The sequence below is a fragment of the Myxocyprinus asiaticus genome, chromosome 8 (genome assembly GCF_019703515.2).
Source record: "Myxocyprinus asiaticus isolate MX2 ecotype Aquarium Trade chromosome 8, UBuf_Myxa_2, whole genome shotgun sequence".
Lineage (NCBI taxonomy): Eukaryota > Metazoa > Chordata > Actinopteri > Cypriniformes > Catostomidae > Myxocyprinus > Myxocyprinus asiaticus.
The window spans coordinates 33,922,762-33,935,096 of record NC_059351.1 but is presented as its reverse complement, the minus strand read 5'-3'; the positions used below and the strand labels follow the sequence as shown (position 1 = coordinate 33,935,096).

At 36.7% G+C, this 12,335-nt stretch overlaps 2 protein-coding genes across 10 annotated transcripts in view; one reads left to right on the top strand and one right to left on the bottom strand.

The window, feature by feature from the left end:
• The window catches only part of LOC127444827 (FRAS1-related extracellular matrix protein 2-like), a 50,388-nt gene extending 43,520 nt beyond the window's left edge, over positions 1-6,868 (top strand). For 4 of the 5 annotated variants that reach the window (XM_051704372.1, XM_051704371.1, XM_051704373.1 and 1 more), the window contains exons 19-24: positions 1,069-1,196; positions 1,328-1,462; positions 1,602-1,728; positions 1,962-2,149; positions 3,788-3,934; positions 4,029-6,868. In XM_051704372.1, the coding sequence (XP_051560332.1) occupies positions 1,069-1,196; positions 1,328-1,462; positions 1,602-1,728; positions 1,962-2,149; positions 3,788-3,934; positions 4,029-4,550 (1,247 nt within the window). In that variant the 3' untranslated portion in view covers positions 4,551-6,868. Of the gene's footprint in view, positions 1-447; positions 457-1,068; positions 1,197-1,327; positions 1,463-1,601; positions 1,729-1,961; positions 2,150-3,787; positions 3,935-4,028 lie in introns of all 5 variants that reach the window. The other variant, XM_051704375.1, reaches the window with a different exon arrangement.
• Positions 6,869-6,930: 62 nt separating this feature from the next.
• LOC127444835 (GRB2-associated-binding protein 1-like) overlaps positions 6,931-12,335 on the bottom strand; it is a 147,718-nt gene continuing 142,313 nt past the window's right edge. For all 5 annotated transcript variants that reach the window (XM_051704394.1, XM_051704395.1, XM_051704396.1 and 2 more), the window contains one exon: positions 6,931-9,403. In XM_051704394.1, coding sequence (XP_051560354.1) covers positions 9,245-9,403 — 159 coding nt within the window. In that variant the 3' untranslated portion in view covers positions 6,931-9,244. The remainder of the gene's footprint in view (positions 9,404-12,335) is intronic.

Below are 12,335 nucleotides of genomic sequence, written 5' to 3'. Positions count from 1 at the left end.
ACCATGTAGTGTAGGGGATGTTTTTTTATTATCATTTATTTTTAAACATGGAACTGTATGCCTTATAATGCCTCACGTGGAGCTGTTTTAGAGATATGTCATTATATATTTTATATATATATATATATATATATATATATATATATATATATATATATATATATATATATATATTTTTTTTTTTTTTTTTTTACATATATTTTTTTACATACAGATTTTTACATATCTGATGTGTGATTCTGAACCATCAGTGTGTATTACGTGTGCCAGTGTTACTGTCACAATGACTTTTTGACAGTGACACCTCATCTGCTCATATCTTACCTCTACACTTTATTATTGATCAAGGGTTCATATCCATTCTCTCTCTTTCTCTCTCTCTCTATGCTAGATAATTTCTCAATGCTCTTCTATCGCTGTAGGCTGACCTTTCTTTTCTAAACGGAGAGCATGCACGTGAATTACCAACAGCACATAAACTCGTCAGTCAATCGATTTTATAGAACATCCGTATGCACATAAATCCTGGTCAGTCATATTACTCGAAACACAGGGGGGCGCTAGAACACAGAGAAAGATAGAGCTGAAGTGTTTTGATTCGCCAGAAAACGTTTGAGTCACTTTTCAAAAGCTGCTAAAAGTTCCAAATAAATAAAATAAAAAAATAGCTACATTTCTTGCTAGGTGCTTTTTTATTTATTTATTTTTAAAGGTTGCCAGGGTAGTCTGAAAAGTTGCTAAATCTAGCAACAAAATTGTTAAGTTGGCATCACTGTGCATAATGCCGAAAACATCTAAAAATGTCCATCTGCTATAATAATTTTGTAACAGATCAAATAAACCAAATACAAATCACATTTATTGGAAATTGCAAATGTTTACATTAGGACAGAAGGAATAGATCATATTTATTTATTTATAGATTTCATTATTTTAAACATTATTTTACAGAAGTGTTGTTAAATCTAAAATTAACATTTTTTTTTATTTATTTTTTTTTACATGTTTATTTGTAATACTAGTATAAAGTTTTTGCACAATAATATTATTTGTGTTTTTGGCTTTCAGGAACCACTTTGTCCTCCATAATAATGTCAGCTGACCACCCTGGACTCACCTTCACTCTTTCCCTGGTGAGAACAGAGCCAACTTACAACCAGCCCATGCAACAATGGAGTTTTGCTTCGGACTTTGCTGTAAGTTCAAATTTTTCTATGTAGTTTTTTATTTCAGAAATTGTCAGTTTTCAGTTGGTTATAGACAAAAATGTTTACAACAACATTTTATGAATATTAAAAATATATATTTTTTTCTTTCTGGGCATTAGGTGAGGGACTATTCCGGCACCTACACTGTGAAGCTAATTCCATGCAGTGCTTCACCAAATGGAGAGTTCAGCATTCCCCCTGTGTGTCATCCAAGAGAACCCCTCACCTTTGACATGGACATTCGCTTCCAGCAGGTTGGTTACAAAGCCCTTATCGGCCGTTTCATGAAAAACTGCAGATTACATGTTAATTATTGATTCAAGTAGCAAAATGTACTAAAAATGTAAGATATCAATAAAATGTAGCATCTGATATTGTTGCACTATTTCTCAGGTGAGTGACCCTGTAGCTGCAGAGTTTAGTTTGAACACACAGATGGTCCTGCTGTCAAAAAAGGAGCTATGGCTTTCTGATGGCTCCATGGGCTTTGGAGAGGGCACTGACACAGCATTTGCTGAAGGTAATACTACAAGACATTCATGTACAATAATATGAATAGATATCATTTATATTTTATAAATAATATTTTTAAATGCTATTTAAAGAACACTAAATACCACAATTAATTTATTTTTACCTACAGGATATATATGCTATAGCTAAAAACAACTGAACTTCACATAACTGATTTAGTGTCACTATTAAATAATGAAGACTACAAGATTGAGCTGATGCCTTTTGGTTCCACTCTAGGTTCTAAAATCTATGGGCGTGTGATGGTGGACCCAGTGCAGAACCTTGGTGACTCTTTCTCTTGCAGCATAGAGAAGGTGTTCCTCTGTACCGGCACTGACGGCTATGTGCCAAAGTACAGCCCAACCAATAAAGAGTATGGATGCCTGGCAGATGCTTCGTCTCTGCTTTACAGGCTCAAGATCTTGGTATGTGATATATATATATATATATATTTTAACCCCATGTTTGACAACTCTCAGAATACATCTTTAAAAGTATAATAATGGATATGAAAAGTTAGTTGGTTTTGTCTTGGAGGACTAGATCTGCTTATGCTGCTGCTGTTGTAGAGCTAGTACGAAGACTTGCTACTGCTAAGAACACACAAACATGCTGTGTCAAGCATATCAGACATACTGCTGCACAAATACACATACATAAGATGCTGCTGCTGTTGCATAATTAGCTAAACATACAATCCCCATGGAGCAGACTTAGACTGTTTTTAGACCTGTAGTTTGTTTTATTTGTTCCAAACAGGGGCTAAAATTGTTAGAATGTTGCATTTTCTTCTTGGGTTGCTTTCAGAAGGCAACATTTCAAAATGGACCAAAAATGTGTAAAAAAAAAAAAAAACAAAAAACAAACAAACAAACAAACAAACAACAACAACAACAAAAAACTATCCTATCATTGGTCAGAATGTTTGTGCGCTGTTCCGGGATTTAGCGCATCCATTGATATACTGGTTAAAATGATATACTTGGCAAAAAAACTGGCGGTGGTCGAACTTTTCGACTACCGTTTATGCCATGGTTATGCAACACGTCGCCATATGGTACAGAATATGCATTCCAGTAAGAGGTTGCACTGCAAATAAACGTATCCTTCACTCGGATGGATACGAGTTGTAGAATTTAAGTCATGGTTATTTTTATCTGTTATTTATTGTTTTTGCCTTATTTCTGCATTAAAATCTGCCTGTACTCACGGTCACAAAGTACTCGCGCGCACACACACACACACAGCAGAAAGAGTAAAGCCACGTAAAAAAATAAAAAATGTATCCATCAAAATGTTGGTGACGCCATCCTACCTTTGTTCTGCCGCTATCTGAAAGAGAGACGCGACCGTATTAAAAATTACCTCAGCAATTATGTAGGCTATAAGTCATATTTTAAACATGCAATTACATTTAATATAGTCACCAAAAGACTATATCCACATTTTGATTATGAATTACAGTGACGTTCTGAATTGCAGACCTACAGGCCTCTCCAAAGATTCATCAGGTATATTCATGGTTTTTATAGAGATATTGTTTGGTTCGTTGGTCCGTTGGGTCGGACTGCATTCTCAGCACAAGTGAACCGTTCCAGGATTCATTTGCAATCGATCATCCAGGAGGTCTCGGACCAATTGTTTTGGTGCGGATCCGAATGCGATTGCTGTGTTCATATGCCTAAACAAACCAAACTAAAGTGAGAAATTGCACCAGGTTCCGAAACAAATGCTTCAAACGAGCCAGGTGTGAAAACGCTCGGGAGGAGGTGGGTTTTAGTGAGAAAACTCTCATAGCGCATGGCAGTGAAACCGGCATACCTGCAAACAACTGAAGTAATTTACATGCTAGACAAAGAGTGTATATGCTAGTTGATTGCCAAACAGATTACAAGTCAAAGGACCTATCAACATGCACCATGCAAGCCGACTGGCTTACAGATTACATTTCCAGAGGCCCTAATAGCTTGCGCCATGCAGAGTTTCATGACTCCAATAAATTTACATCTCGAAATGGAAACAACATTGCTTAAGATGTTAACATGGGATTCTTTCAACTTTAGGACAAAGCCCAGCCAGAAACACAGGCCACATCCTTTGGAAACGTACAGTTCGATGCCACCCTGGCTTTGGACACACCTGAAGCCCTGCCCTTAGTCCGGCAACCTGGATCAGATGGCTTCACCCTGTCATCATCTCCTCTCTTCCAGGTCAGAGACTAGTCAATCTTTTAAAATCATTGTGAAATCCATAGTGAAAAGTAGTTTTTCGGAATCTTCAACCATTTTCACTCTGATTCTTCAGGTTGCTGCTGGCCGTGAATGGTTCATCCACACCATCTACACTGTCCGCTCTAGAGAGAATGCCAATCGTGGTAAAAGAAGCATTAAATACCACCATGGCTTGTCCTCCGTCATACCTGACCCTGGCACACGTAGTCGACGTGCAGTGCCTGACCCAGAGGCTTTGGAGATTGGTGCAGAGAACAACCGAGGCACCAACATCCAGCATATTGCCCTGGATCGCTCTAACCGACTCCGGGTGAGCCAGCCATGGGGTCGTGAAACCTACCTGGAGCACCCCCTGGTGGAGGGGAGCTTGGGTAAGGGGCCTGGCACGTATTACTCTCTTCCCGCCGGCATGTCCACACTGCTGGGGGTGGCTGGGCTTATCCTGGTGATATGTCTGGTGGTCATGCTGGTGGTTTTCTTACTGCGGCGCAAGAGGAAAGAGAAAAAGTATCCACCTTATTCCACTTCCTCCTCCACAGCGTACAGCAAGGAGGCCAAGGGCATGATGCAAAATGGGGACAGCTCCGAGGTTTAAATAGCACCTCTTTCTAAAAACCTCCCCTGTTCTTTAAGACATTAATGCCTAAACTAACTTTCACCATGGTGCTTTCCTCCCAAGAAGCATAGCAGCTTAGGTTGAGGAGACAGATTGAATGAGAGACAATAACAACACTGGGATTTAAAATCTCAGTTAAAATGACACCATCCCATGTGTGGATCTCAAGTAGGTATCCACAGCTTCTGCCAAGTTACAATTACCATCTTAATTGTGAATTGCTAAATTGCTCATCCAATCAGCTATGAAGACATCTTTCCTCAAGACAAGTACTAGTGTTCATATAGCCTGGCCAAACCAAGGGAGGTTGCTTGTTGCCTTTCTCCAAAGATTATTTTGAGCTTTGTAGTACTGATGTTACAGCATGTTCCCTTTGGCTTCCATAGTAAACCTGTGCTCAGACAAACAAGAGTGAATCAGTGCTTTGCTGTTACCACTTGCTTAGCTAGTGTCAAACTCAGATTTTTCTGAAAATGTAACATCAACATTTCTGCATTATCCATTAATCAATTTATTAAATTTGTAAAAATGTTCAAGTAAAAAATAAAAATAAAATGTTACATAGTAAACAATAATGGCATGAATGACAGATTTAATGAGGATTATTGAGTGTAGTTTTTAGTTTGTTGGTTTATCACAATGTTTTATTTTCATTCAATGTATAAACTTCTTTTTCTGAGTGTATGCGAGTGATTTGGTAAGCAAATGGATGCAGAAACGGGCTTCTTCAAACATTTATGTAATAAATGTATCTATTTTTATATGTTCTATGACATGAACTCCTGTGTTCAAGAGCACAGATCAGTGTTCTCAGATGACTGATGTGTTGCTATGCAAAGGGAGTGTGATGTTTGATATTATTAATTCATAACTATTCAGAATGTACTTATTTGTATACATTTTTCAGGACATGATAAAAAGTGGTTTAGAATCACATAGAATTGGTTGTGTACATAGCTGCCTATTCTACTGTCAACAAAAGGTGTTAGTACACCCTGATAAAACTTGAAAAGTTATGAACCACACATTTCAAGCATTGCTCCATAGTAAATGCTACTTTCATGTTAAATAATTCAGTACAGATTAACAAAATTAAGCAACAAATGTTAAATATGCTATTATACTTTGACTAAGGTGCTTGTTTTTTTTTTATTTTTTGCTTTCCTAATGTTTATTGTCTAACATTGTTTATTGTACAACAGTTAGTTCCAGTCATCTGATTGGACACTTGGCGTCCAGTTTGCTCTGCTCTGGCTACTTTTGGAACCATTTTCAATATCAGAGCAAAAATAGGCTAAATCACTCTCCATCTTGCCTGATGCAAACTTACACCATTCAAAGACAGACAGGAAACCAATCATAATATATTATTCATCTTTTATATATCTATAATTTTGTCATATTTTGTAATCAAGTTATTTTAAATTGCACATCTCACCATGTATTATGGAAATGGCTAAACACAATGTCAATGTCATTATTTAATATGTCTGAAATTGCTTCATTTCAAATGTACAAGAGATCCTACAGCCAAGAGATAAGAAAAAGTTTACCTTTACCTGAGATTTTTTATTGTTGTTGATGAAAATAATTGTTACTTGTTTCATTATAAAGTGCCTCTGAAGCGTTTCAAAGATAAAATGCCAAATTCTATAAACTGTGATGAGTTTTTAAGTTGAATTTCTGCCACTCTAACCTTTTTTGTGACATGATTAGATGCGCCATCTAGTGTGCTTTACATGCAACAAACATGTTTCCCAGATTGTTTCCCAAACTGCACTGGGAACCAACCTGATTCCATTTGAGGCTCACCTACAGGGACAGATAGATTTTAAAAGGGGGGTTTACAAATACAGCGACTTGCAGCAACAAAGCAATCAAGGTCAATCATTTTCAATGAAATGAGTGATGGTGTTGCAATCAAATTGAGCAGAATGCAGCTTTATGCAAATGCCCAAGCTCGCCAGTGATTACCAATGGGTGTGCAGACAGTGATTCACTGCCTGTCACGGTTGTATACTGCAGTCAAGTGTCCTAATCTTTAAATCTGTGAACACCCTTTCATAGAATAGCTGCTGAACACATCAGAAATGAAATAAAACTACACCTGTGTAAAGAAAAGCTCACAACAATATTGTAAATGCCAGAGCAAGCTTCCATTCAGAAACATTTTGGTAGGGTAAATTTGAGACTCTCCTGACTATCTAAAGCATTGGTTAATTTTAAAGCGCTCACAAAGAAGTCACGTGAGAACATCATTTGTTTTGCAATACTAACCATTAACTTCAAATTCTGGTAAATAACAGATTGCAGCTCTGAAAAACACTTCAAAAATATCACAATAAAAAAATACATTAAGTAATTCCTGAAGTATCTTTTATTATATCGAGTTTATTTTAAAATGCACATTTCTTTTGGATTCATTAAAAAAAGATGTAAAGCATCAGGGTCTGGGGGTTTGTAAAGCAAAAAAAAAAAAAAAATGAGTAGGAGGGAAACAAAAGAGGCACATCTTTGAATTAAAAGAAGACATGCTTGAAAAGCCTGTATAGATATATACAGCTAAAGCCACCAGTGGTGTTGCAACACATGAACTGTGTCTTCTTGGCTTAAGAACGGTAGTAAGTAGAGCATTATTTTTTTTTATTTTTATTTTTTTTTACACAGAGAGCACCTATTATGGTTTTTCAAATATTACCTTTCATGTAGTGTGTTATATAGCTGTTTGTGAATGTAAAAAAAGTCTGCAAAGTTTCAAAAATCAAAGTGCACGACAAATGGAGTTATTGACTCCCAAAAGAAAGAACCGATTCTGAACACCTGAAACGAGTCGTTAGAAATTCCAGACTTCCTGTACTAACCTACGTAATTTGGTAACAAAAAACCCACCGCTGGTCTTCATTGGCTGCTCACGAACAGCTTTGACCCACCCTCAAGCATTACACTAAGCGGTAGACCAATCACAACAGACTGGGACATCTGACCAATCAGAGCAGAGTAGGCTCTCTGAAAGGAGAAGTTTAGAATAAATCCTTTGGAAAGGATCATTGAACGAGTCGTTTTTGACACTGGAAAAAAAAAAAGGTAATGCTGCAATTTAAATTATGAGCAAATTAATGTGTTTTTTGTCCTTGGATGCATGTAAATCTATTGTATGAGACCTTTAAAACAAAATTAGGCACGTTTAAAAACCATAATAGGTGCTCTTTAAGTTCTATTCTGATGTATTCTGACATGAGCTAAAAATCACTTAACAGATGTTATTTACAACATTCAAAAAAGTTGCAATTGTAAGGCAATTAGTCTCCATGAGCTGTGGAACTCCATCTGCAATAAATTATGAAAGTGACAATAAAATGCTCTAATCCACCAGACACATAGAGAACGTAGAGAAAAAAAAAAAAAACATTCCGAAACTACTTTCCCCCTCTGTGAAGGCATCTTATACAGCACAAAGCCTTTAATATCTTGCATCATAAGCAATTTCAAAAGGTTTCTGAGAACAAGTGAACCGCAAGACTAAAGATATTATCCATAGCTGCAAAATAAAATAAATGAAATCTGTGTTAAACATTTCAGTAAGTACCTGACCTTAGCGCTTTTGTAAATTGATACCTTGGTTTGAATACAAATAGAGAATAAAAAAAAACAAAAACAAAAAAACAGAGAACTTCTCTGTTAAAAAACAATCACAGTTCCTGATTCCACCATTAACATTTCATAGCTTCTGATACCATCTTAGACCATGTAGACTTCTATCCTGCAGAATCCACACTCTAGCCTTAACATACAAGATATTAGATACAAATACTTTTTCCATGTACATAACACTTTATATATCTTGTCTGCTGTCTTAAATGCAAATGAAATTAATTTTCAAACAAACTCTTTCACCTTAGTAGATTTGCTGTTCAAGCAATTCAAAACTTTTTGATTGTACTACTGAATTACACTTGAGGCACAAAATTGAAAACAAAAATGGAATAAAACGAAAACTAGATGTATTAAAATTTCAGATTATCATGGAATTATACACAAAGAATGTTTAAGGGGCCGTTCACATCGAATGCTTTCGAAAAGTGAGTATCGGAAAAGCTAGACACAGCGCAACGAATTTCAAGTTCTCATAATTTGACACGTCATCTTAAAAACATGCCATTCCTATGCATGTTTTCATGGAAACATTATTAAAAAACTGTGCAGACTAATGTAAAAACGTGTTCTGTATGAACGACCCCTAAGGCTCCTGAAAAGTATTATAAGAAACTCACCATGGCAGTTTTGTGAACATCTTAAATAAAAAAAATCTTGAGGAGCGGGGGTATCAGTATTATGAATAATGCTGCTCTGTTAGAACAATTTTCACTTTCAAGGCTCGGCAAGTCCTTGAGCCCCTGTGCAGAGTACAGTCCGTACAATTTAAGAGTCTGTCATCTTATACATGAGGTTCCCTCAGATCAGCTCTCCCCGGCATGGGTGCTGTCGTCTAGCAGGAAGCAGTGTAAACTAGCTGAACTGGGAGCTGTGACCTAGGCGCTGTCACACAGCTGTTTCTAAAAATCAAACCTGGAGGCGCAAAAGGGGAGGCTGGAGGTTCCAACTGTGTGCAGTGTCCTCCATTCCTCAGCCTACCGGGAGTCATTATCTAGCCAAGAGGAGGAAAGAGATGGGTGTCATTTGGCCCCTTTGGTTGGGGTGTCTGTCTCTGTCGACTGCCGTCCATCACTCCAGGCCTCGCGTGTGCTCTTCAGAGCTTGCGTTCGATGCTGATCCACCACCACGTAGTCGACCCGCTCATCTGACACAGAAACACCAGTCCCGTTACTCTTCTTCTGCAAGGTGGAGATATGGAAAAGTTGAAATAAAGAAACGTTGCACACTCTCAATGTCATAATGTGTCTCATAATAGAGCTGCAAAGAACTTTTGATAAATGACTAATCAACAACTAAGTCATCGTAAAATGATAATGTTACTTCCCACAAGATCAAACAGCAATTCGACAAGAAAAATTTGTCAAGATTGTTTTTGTCTATATCGTAGACTTTTGTTTATGCACCTTTGTTGATTTCAGGGCAAACTAAAATGTGTTAAACTGAGTTCTGAGTACTACAGGTAGCTGAAAGCATGATCAAATGAGCCAAAATATTTAATAAACAAACACACATGGGAGATATGCTAAACTTCCACTGGAGTTCTGAGCACATAGATTCATAGGCAGAGGGATAGTCATTTAGTGTCAGAAGTAATGTTCCAATATCTCAAGAAACAGCTGACTAGGAATTTTTAACAGCTGCCACTCACAACAGTCCCTAGAGAGTTTGCAGAATATGACTGCATAAACAAAGAACATCCACTGACAGTTTGTTCTGTGGGCAAATACACCTTGTTAATGAGAGAGGCCACAGAATGAGCAAATTCCATCAAGCAGAGAGAAGCTCAGGTTTCACTCCTGCAAGCTAACAGAAAACAGAAGGCTAAAGTAGGCATATAATTATAAGAGCTTGGGGGTAATAACTTTGGTACAGCATGTATTAAGCTCCCATTGTTACGGCTGTCAGCTACAGACAGAAAAAGCATGTCTGACTTCAAGTGATTAAAACCGCACACAAGCAAGTCTGCCCATATCATTTTATTTAGTGGCGCACCGATCCGGAAATTTTAGGCCAGTTCTAAAACTGATGTTTTAACACTATGAGTCATAAAACATCAGTCAGTACCAATACAATCACCAATGTGTATTTTTCTAAGAGTCCCTTCCCAAACTTTTACAAGCATTAAAGTTTGAAATTTTTTTTTTTAATGTTAAAATACTTTCTCGTATCCAAGCTTAATATGCAGACAACTATAAGTAAACCACCTGTAGGTTCATTTCCCTGAAAAGTGCAAGCACTGTGGCTCTCTTGCATCGACATTTAAATGTCAACATTAATTGGAATTTAAAGAATACAGTTATTAATGTTTCTGCTGCCACTATCAAAGATCATTGGAACACTGGCAACTACTGAGGGTTTAATATCACACACCAGATCCGCTTTCAAAAAAGAGATACAGTGCATTCATAAAGTATTCAGACCCCTTAATTTTTTCTTCACATTTTATGTTGCAGCCTTATGCTAAAATGCTTTTAATAAAAATAACAAAAAATTTTTTTTTTTAAATGTCATTGTTTTGGCAGTACAAAGGAAATGAAAGAAAATCACAAAATGTTTTAAATTAGAAGTGCCCCCCACACAAAAAAAGACATTTTATGTAATTATGGGACACAGTTGTCCAGCATCTGCAAAGAGCATTAAAAATTAGTACAGGTGCAATAACATGTAGTGTTTTCACAAAGTTTAACTGCATAAGTTACATTTAAATGTGTGTACGTGTATATATATATATATATAATTTTTTTTATCAATTTACACTCCATACCCCATAATGACAAAGCAAATGTATATATATTCACATCAATCTACAAGTCATCAAAAATCTGGTTTTTGCTTTGTCATTATTGGGTATGGAATGTACACTGAACAAAAATATAAACGCAACATGTAAAGTGTTGGTCCCATGTTTCATGAGCTGAAATAAAATATCCCAGAAATTTTCCATTCGCATTGATTAGGGCCTAATGAATTTATTTCAACTGACTGACTTCCTTAAATGAACTGTAACTCAGTAAAATCTTTGAAACTGTTGCATGTTGCGTTTATATCTTTGTTCAGTATAGACTGATGTGAAGAAAAAAATAAATAAAAATACTGAATACTTTATGAATGCACTGTATATTCAATACTTGCTCCAAAATGTCTCCAGTGACAAATCATTGGTAAGGACCATGACAAATCATTAGTATGATTTGTTTACCCTCTTTAGTATTTTTTGTTAAATCACGCAAATCACTAATAATTGAGCATTTTCGAGAAGACGTCTTGGTGCTGTTGTTGAAGGTTAGCAGCAAAAATACATTATTACAGTCATCACGATGAACATACATCTCTGTTGAGCTTTTAAATGTGGTTTGTCACAGAATAGCACTGTGATGAGTGACATACGGCTCATTTTTACTTACTGGGCAAACAGGCTTTGCTTAGTTCGCCTACAAATGATGACACAATGCAGTGACGTTTATGTTCTACCAATGTATTCGTTTGGTGATATTTGTCCTGTTCGCACACATCTCTGAAATTCTTGACCTAGGAGAACTCAGCTGGTCAAAGAGTATTGATGATTGGTTAAAACTAATCGTGGGTGTGGTTTGGAAGAGACGTTTTTTTATTTACAATCGTGCATGCCAGCTGAGGAGTTAACTAGGTTAACTAGGTTACTGTCGTTAAAACGGATAACTTTGAAGCCCATCTCTCAGAGATTGTGAAGAAGTATACTTTTTTACATGATTTGCAACACAAACTCAACAAAAACAGCATGGCCATGACAAAAAAGTAGAGAGAGATTGGAGTTTTTAAAAGTGGAAGGAGCCGTGACAAGTTTAATAAAGCAAAGAAGCGGCAATCCACAGAGAAAAATATGCATTAATGGCATTACTTGTGGCTGGAACAGTACGTTAAACACAGTGAATTTGCCCTAAATTAAATAATTTTAAAACGACGTTGTGCGTAGAATAAACGCCGGCTTCGTTTGCCTAGGATGCTTGAGTTTGTCCAGGAGAAAAAAGTTTGGCTTCTTCCATAGTATAAATCAGGCCTAAGTGAGGTTCACAGAACGCAAGAGTGCATAAACTGATTTTATCGCAGCACACACCACCTGACTGTTACATC